At 55.2% G+C, this 8,486-nt stretch overlaps 1 protein-coding gene across 3 annotated transcripts in view; it reads left to right on the top strand.

Annotated features, from left to right (window-relative positions):
* Positions 1 to 2,887, top strand: part of PKNOX2 (PBX/knotted 1 homeobox 2) — a 295,550-nt gene extending 292,663 nt beyond the window's left edge. For all 3 annotated transcript variants that reach the window (XM_006775070.2, XM_006775069.2, XM_015571360.1), the window contains 2 exons: positions 295 to 473; positions 1,833 to 2,887. In XM_006775070.2, the coding sequence (XP_006775133.1) occupies positions 295 to 473; positions 1,833 to 2,059 (406 nt within the window). In that variant the 3' untranslated portion in view covers positions 2,060 to 2,887. The remainder of the gene's footprint in view (positions 1 to 294; positions 474 to 1,832) is intronic.
* The last annotated feature ends 5,599 nt before the right edge of the window (positions 2,888 to 8,486 follow it).

Below are 8,486 nucleotides of genomic sequence, written 5' to 3'. Positions count from 1 at the left end.
AAAATTATCTGTATGTCTGGTTAAAAATACAGCCTGGGCTCACTCCCCAGAGTCCTGATCAGTCCATGAAGGGTGAGTCCTGCTTCCAAACTTTTAATAAGCTCCCAGGGCCTCTCTGAACAGCCAAACTTGGGACTTACTTTCCTAAAGGATCAGAGGCAGAAGATTGAGCTTAGCCCCCTCTGCACGCACACACGCGCGCGCGCGCACACACACACACACACACACACACGCACGCACACCCCACCACCACGCAGGTGTGACTAACCAGGTCTCCACCTTCACCCTGGGCAGGTTCATCAATGCCCGGAGGCGCATCCTGCAGCCCATGCTTGATGCCAGCAACCCAGACCCTGCCCCTAAAGCCAAGAAGATCAAGTCCCAGCACCGGCCCACCCAAAGATTCTGGCCCAACTCCATCGCCGCGGGGGTGCTGCAGCAGCAGGGCGGCGCCCCGGGGACAAACCCCGACGGTAAGGCCTGGGGCTGGACTGGCGGGCGGGACAGCTGCGCAAAGATCCACGGGCTGAACATCTGCTCGGCCACAGTCATCCCCCCTGACCCCTATCGAAGGGGGTGGACAAACCGGGGAGGAGGAGGGCTTTGCATTGTTTTAACAGCCAGGAGCAGAGGCCAGGGGAGCCCGTGGTCATCAGAGCCCATGACTGCCCCACGGAGCCGCTCCTCACTCCCACTCCCGCCGAAGTTGCTTAGGGCCAGCGCCGTCTGGAGAGGCAGCGGCTTGTGCACGGAGGCGAGAGGGGCTTTGTTTCCCAGCTTCTCCATCACACTCTTCACAGACACTGTTTTAACTGCCGGTCGCCTGGTGCATAATGAATAATTCAATGAGCCAGACATTTATAGCTCAGCACAGGGTAGTTCTGTAGGGGAGGGGGAGTGAAGGTATTCATGTGTGCATCCCTACCTTCACGTGTGCATACCTACGTGCGTGTGTGCACGTCTCTATCTGCACGTGTGCATTGCTTCCTGCATATGTGCATCCCTACTTGCATGTCTGCGTCCCTACCTGCACATGTGCGTCCTTTCCTGCACATGTGCATCCCTACCTACACGTCTGCATCCCTACCTGTATGTCTGCATCCCTTCCTATGTCTGCGTCATGTGCGTCCTTTCCTGCACATGTGCATCCCTACCTACACGTCTGCATCCCTACCTGTATGTCTGCATCCCTTCCTGCATGTCTGCGTCCCTACCTGTATATCTGCGTCCCTTCCTGCATATCTGTGTCCCTTCCTGCATGTGTGTTTCCCTACCTGCATGTGTGCGTCCCTACCTGCACATGTGCATCCCTACCTACACGTCTGCATCCCTACCTGTATGTCTGCGTCCCTTCCTGCATGTGTGCGTCCCTTCCTGCATGTCTGCGTCCCTACCTGTATATCTGCGTCCCTTCCTGCATGTGTGTGCACTTATGTGGCTGCATGGTGGGTCCTGTGTGACAACGGGCAGTTGTCTCATGAGGGATGCAGGAAAAGCAGATTGTGAGCTGGGTCTGTCAGCTCCCAGGGGGAGAATGCCAGCTCTCTGGCCTGACTGTGTCCCCCCAGCTAATGCCTCCACTGTCTGAGACTCAGTTTCCTCCTCTTTAGAAGGGTAATACCTGCCCTGCAAGGTGTTAGCAAGTCACAAGTATTAACGTGTTTACACAGAAGCGGCTCAGTAAAGGCAGCTGGGGTGCTGCTGCCTGGGAGGGGCAGGCAGGGGCTGACACAGGGGCTTCGTGCCTGCAATTGCCAGCTCACCACCCCTGAGCCGGCCCACTGAACTCTCCAGTACTGAGGTCCCTGGCCTGACCCGCCCTCCTCTCGCAGGCTCCATCAGCTTGGACAACCTGCAGTCCCTGTCCTCAGACAATGCCACCATGGCCATGCAGCAGGCCATGATGGCCGCACACGACGACTCATTGGATGGGACGGAAGAAGAGGAGGAGGATGAGATGGAAGAGGAGGAGGAAGAGGAACTGGAGGAGGAGGCTGACGAGCTTCAAACGACGAACGTCAGTGACCTGGGCTTGGAACACAGTGACTCCCTGGAGTAGTTGGCAGCCCAGATGGCACTGATCACCCAGCAGGAGAGGAGTGTCATCGGGGGGTTTCCGGGTGGGGGGGAAGGGGACACGGGCAGGCGGCACCGAGGAAGTTGGGCCCTCGCTTCCCAGAATCAGTAGCTTGACAAAATGCAGAGGAGACACCTGCTCCTTCCCGACCACCGAGCTTCTCTGACCCCAGCGCTGCTTCCCCGGAACGCGGAGGACTCTGGGGCGCCGGCCACGCAGCCCTACGGACAGGCAGGAGTGAGACCTGGATCCATCGACCCCCGAGGACAGGTGGCACCCGAAGGCCCTGGCGGACAGAGTTGATGGTTTACAGCCCTGCACTGAGGCAGAGCAGCGCTGTCCGCAGAGGGAGGCTCTGCCGGGGACAGAGCAGGAGAAAAGGCAAACACGCTGGGGCTCCGCCCCAGCCCCTGAGAGACAGCCAAGGGGCAGGAGGAGTGGGAGGGGCTGCGGCATCACATCTTGCAGGTCAGAGTGAGACCTGCGTTCCCAGGGCTCCAGCGAGTTCTTCCCAGGCCCATCTCTGGGTTCAGGCAACATGGACTTGGGAGAGAGGGAAGGAGCCACCAGTACCTATCTCTCTCTCTCTCTCTCTCTCTCTCCCTCCCTCCCTGTGAAAAGAGTGGTAAGCTGGGCTCAAATTGCAGATTTAGAGGGGTCCCTTCACCTGGGTCTTCAGGACCCAGGGAGGTGGCAGAACCTGAGCTAGGAGGCGCGTCAAGGTGACTTGGGGAGTGACGGCTGTTCTAGGTGTTCACAGAACTCGGCTCCTGTAACGACAGGACAGTGGTGTCTCATCCCAGATGTGCCAGCTCCACCCCCCACAGACCTTCGGAGCGGGTGGAGCCAGGTTAGCTGGGACCTCTCCACCCTCCAGGCCCCCAGCTGACGTGCTGCGCCAGGCCGGCTTCATCAGCCTCCATCCTCTCCTTCATTTTATCCTTCAGAGAAACAGTGGAGAGAAGCATCCAGCCCAACGAGAAGCCAGGGGTTGGAGAAGGTGCTACATCCCTCCTCCCATCAGTTTCCAAAGTGCGGGGAGGGCACCCAAGAGCCAAGCGGTGCCTCCCCCATCCGCCTCACTAGCCTGCACCCCACCTGACACAGGGCACTGGGGGAACCGGGCTCCCGCAGGAGAAGCTCTCCATCTGCCCTGACACTCCCCCCCCTCAACTTCCAGTCCCGGTGATCGGCACCTCCTCCCGCCCCCTCCCACCCAATGGCTGTGAAGACAGGACCGACTACACGTGTGTTTCCCATTCGATTTAATTTAATGGACGCGCAGTTTCATCTGTCAGTTGTGCATTGGCCGTCTCCCTCAGTGGCAGGACGCGAGTGGCCACCTGGCTCAACTCGAGGGGGCCCCCTGGGGACTTCCCCTCCCCCACCTCGTTGGGTGGAGCAAAAGGATGGTCGCTTTCCTGAGGTCTCCCTAAAATGAATGTATTTCTCCCCCAAAAGAGCTGATATTTAATGTTTTACTAGGGATTTTTGAGAAGCAAATAACCTTATTTATAATCTTGGTAATTCGATCATTTTTTTACTCCCTTTTGATGCCACAGGTAAAGTCTAGCTTTTTTGGCAATGTGCAGTGGGATAAAGTACATTTCCTTTCCCGATTCGTTTATCTTGTTGACACATAAACACACAAACTCACACGCATGCACACACGCGCGCACACCCACTTTCCACTTGGGACAGGCGCCCAGCCCAGCACAGGCACACCGCACACACGTGCCCACACCCTCCTCCCAGCCCCTCCACCTGCCTCATGTTATGCAACCTCCTTCTGATGTATCCACCAAACCAGTACTGAATGTGGCTGAGAAGTTTCCAGTAAATCTCATTACCTACCGGGTTCTGCTGCGTGTCCTCTCTTTCTGTGGTCAGTGGGACTGGACCAGAGCGAAGGGGAGGCCCCGGCACACCCTCGGTTGACCTGACTGCCTCCGTGGAAGGTGACAGGCGGAGGGCTCTCTGGTGACCTCGGTCTCCCTCCTGGGGAGGGGGACAGCCAAGTGCCCACGCCCACGTGTCCCAGACAAAGAGATGAGGGCGAGCAGACGGGAAGCTCTGCAGGGCGCTCTCCTGACAGCTTCCCCACAGAGGGCAGAGCTGGGCCACCTCTTCCACCAAACTCCACCCCCTGCAAAAGGCCTTCGCTTCTCCCACCTCCATCCTGGGCTCGGAGGCTTCTCATCATTGAAGCTGGTGCCACCACTGCCTCCCCAGCCCTCACATGGCCACCCTCGCCCGATCCCAGAGAAGTCTTGACTGCCACATTCACCTTTATGTTGATTGATTGATTGATTTCAGAGAGGAAGGCAGAGAAAGAGAGAGAAACATCAATGATGAGAATCATTGATTGGCTGCCTCCTGCACGCCCCACACTGGGGATCAAGCCCACAACCCGGGCATGTGCCCTGACCGGGCATGGAACTGTGACCTCCTGGTTCATGGGTTGATGCTCAAACACGGAGCCACACCAGCCGGGCTTGACTGCCATAGTCAATCCCAAATCTGTGTCCACAGGGGAGCCTGCCCTTGAACCCCAGGGTTCAGCTCTATACTCCCTGGAGCAAGAAGAAATTCAGGGGCAGCTTATCACTCATCTCACAGGTGAGAGGCAGGCTTTCTGTGACCCTCAGCCTAGAGGTGTCCTTGTCGGGCGCCATTGCCGAGAAGTCTGGGGCATCGGTTTAGACACAGGAGGAAGAGTTCCTTGTTCATTTCCCCGAAGGCTGCACAGTGTGCGTGACCCGTGAGCTCGAGCCAGGCCGGAGATGGCGACGGGACAGCTTACAGGGCAAAACGGCCGCCAGCAGCTCCGGTGGCGGTTCCGGGGTCCCTGCTCTCACTGCGCCCAGCCCCGCCCCACCACCAGCCAGCACAGCTGGGGAGCCCTGCCAATAGCAGAGACCGGCCACCAGCCGGTGCAGGAAGTCTCAGGAGCCTAACAGAGATGATACCTTAGAACAGTGGTCGGCAAACTGCAGCTCGCGAGCCACATGCGGCTCTTTGGCCCCTTGAGCGTGGCTCTTCCACAAAATACCGACTTCTGCGCACGGACCACGAAGTTTTAATCGCACTGTACGTGCGCGCCCGCACGTGATATTTTGTGGAAGAGCCACACTCAAGAGGCCAAAGAGCCGCATGTGGCTCTCGAGCCGCAGTTTACCGGCCACTGCCTTAGAATCTCACTTCCCAGAGCCAGGAAGATGACAACTTTCAAAGATGTGTTTTCCAGAGAACACACTGCTCAGAGACAAGCTATCAACAAAAATTCCTTGGCCAAATTAGACTAGGATGAAGTGATACTATATTTTGCTAGCGGAGTTTCAAAAGGCACATTACGATAGTAAAGGCTCTGAAAAGTCCTGCAGGAAAGAAACCTGTTTAACCTGTTCCCCAAATTTATTTGCCTGTTTTCCCCAAGTAATAGCTATTCAGTGATCCGAGTGCTCCATCAAACACACTGTAGGGAACACTATTCTAAGAAAGTACAGCGCGGCCTGCCCCAGCCTCTCCCATCCTTCCAAAGACTGTCTCCCAAATCCCGCTGCCCGCTGACAAAGGAGCTCCCTCAGTCATTCCAGATGTGGGTGGTGATGTTTGGAGGAAGCAGCAACCTCTCTGTGTGACCTTCAGCCTACACTGAAGGTCAGGCTCTGTGTGACCCAAACCCCATCCAACCCAAGATGTGCCACGATCCTTGTGGAAGCAAGAGGGATGGGACCATGTTCATGGGGAGAAGTGGGAGGGGGATTTCCTTATCTCCCCCCGACCCCCCATAGAGCTCTGACAGCAGGGCCCTGGGAACTCTTCAGACTAATTTCCGGCCTGACACCCATCCCAGACCTTCCCGGTTTGGAGGCTCCCACTCCAGGGAGTTGATGGCCAGAGCTATGCTTCCTCTACTGCCTTGGAGATGGCAGGATGAGGGCCATGGCACTGTCACCTGGCAGCCTGCTTGGACCCATTCATCCAACCTGCATTCACTGAGCACTGACTCTGTCCCAGGCAGTTGAAGATACCAAGGGTACAGCCGTGACCAGCAAGGACAAGGCTCTTGCCTTGAGGGACTTTACATTCAAGTAGACAGTGTGCTCAGGAGGTCCCCGTAATGGTGACAATATGACCTGATTCTGGAAGTGGCCTCGAACTTCATTATCTATCCTGAGCTGCAAAGCAGGCGGCTCTCAGGTCAAAGTCAGCTCGCGGCACGTTGTGTTTGGACTATACATTGGTTTTTAGTTTTTTGTGCCAACATTTAAAAGTTAAAAAGTTGCATATAAAAATGCAGACTCCTGGTCTCTCTGGAGACATCAAGCCATGAAGCAGCTCGGGACCTACAGTCCCACACGGATGCGGTTGGGTGTGCTCAGATCACTGCTGCCCCTTACGACGTGGTCTCAGGTACCGTGATAGTGGCCCTGAGTGGTCTCAACACTGAGCCTGCGGGTCAGCCGCCACTGATGACCAGCTGTCCCTAAGTGCTTGGCTCATTGGTTGGTTATGCTTCTCTCCTCTCCCTTTGTGTGTGTGTGTGTGTTTCTCTCCAATGTTAGAGCGGTTGTTATTAATAAGGGAAATATTTATGTCTGCTCATTGCTCCATCAAGAGTAAGAAAATAACCCTGCTGGTGTGGCTCAATGGTTGAGCATCAACCTATGAAGCAGAAGTTCACGGTTCAATTCCTGGTCAGGGCACATGCCTGGCTTGATGCTCGTAGGGGGCATTAAGGAGGCAATCGTTGTTTCTGTCTATCTCTATCCCTCTTCCTTCCTCTCTCTAAAATCAATAAAAATGTATTTCAAAATTAAAGACACATTCAATCAATGATTCTCTCTCAGCGTTGATATTTCTCTCTCTCTCTCCCTCTCCCTTCATCTCTGAAATCAATAAAATATATATATATTTTTTAAAAAGAGTAAAACAAATAGTGCAGGAGGGCTCTGCCTTGGGGGGGAAACAGAGATGACGTATTTGTTTGTGGAAGTGAAGACACTCCTACCATCAGATGCAAAAGTCTCCCTGTGTCTTCCATTCAGACATCTTCACGCCTATGCTACCTGCCTGCCTGCCCTCTAGGGCATCCTGAGCCTGGGGCCTAAAGCAACCAGGGATGCTTGTTGTACATGCAGATTAGGCCCCACAACCGTCTTTTCCGGGTTCGAGGCAAGATGCCTGAAGACGCTGAAACACTGCTCTCAGAAACTAGGTTCCTGTTGCCTTTAGAAGCGCCTTGACTTCACTTGCTTTATCAACCACAGCCCGCGCGCCAGGTATCACTCGGTAAACATTCACAGGCGCCCGCTCTGCGCCAGGCATCGGCTGGGGGCTAACTCCACTTCACAGACTATCACAGGCCCGGGGACCCCCGAGGAGCCCCGAGGACCCCCGAGGACGGGCAGAGACGAAGCCGATCGCATCCCATTCTGTGCCTTTCCACTTTGGCATCTTAGTTCCACCCCACAGCCGCGGCCGGTTTATTATCCCACGTTCAAGTGTCGGTAGCTTCCACTTTTATATTTCTCAGCCTCTCTCCGGGCCGGGCTCATTTAGCCCCTTTGCAAATTAAATGCATCTCGTTAAGCGAGGCCCATTTAGGACAATGCCCTTCAGGTGTGTGCGTCTTCGCACATCTTTCATTTAAGACAAGTGCCTGATTTATTTTTCATTTCATCACACTCTTTAAAATTATATGCATCTCATTACACTCCGTGCGCTGAGACGACTTATTTCAGGTGTAGACATTGCACCCGGTGTGATCAGGCAAGAATATTTTTTTTTCATTTCATTACAAGCCTTGCAATTTATGTACATCTCATTACAATCAGCCATTTAAGACAATTCCCCCCAGTTGCGGATATGTCATTATACCTTTTCATTGCAGATTTTTTTCATCTTATTACACCCAAGCACTCGTCAGAGAACTCAACTTCAGGTGTGCGTAGCTCACGTCCGCCTGTTATTTTGTGGATTGTGGGGGGAGAGGGGCTCCCCCATACTACGGCAAAAATGTTATTATACCCAACTCATCGAAGGCCCGCCCCGTCCAGCCATGGCCTCCCAGGCTCCTTTGCAGGAAAAGGAAGAACGGGGTCCCCTGGATTTGGCCAAGGTCCTGCCAGTAACTCCCCCTTACGCACGGGGCATCTACAAGAGCTGCCTCACCTGCACCTGGAGGGGTCAGCGGACATGGCCGCTGAGCTCATCTTCACTTGAAATGCTGTGAAACTCGAGACCCATGGACAACAGTGCAGTGGCTTCCCCAGCTTCCCCTGGGGGAGGGGGAGACTGCGGGGTGGGGTTGGGGGGACTGCTCCTCTTCCTGGACAGCCACCCCCACCCCACCTGCTGGAGGAGATGGGGTTGGTGCCACTGCCGGGCTTCCACTGGCTAGACT

This window comes from Myotis davidii, unplaced genomic scaffold (genome assembly GCF_000327345.1).
Source record: "Myotis davidii unplaced genomic scaffold, ASM32734v1 scaffold148, whole genome shotgun sequence".
NCBI lineage: Eukaryota > Metazoa > Chordata > Mammalia > Chiroptera > Vespertilionidae > Myotis > Myotis davidii.
This window is presented reverse-complemented; position numbering and strand designations above follow the sequence as displayed.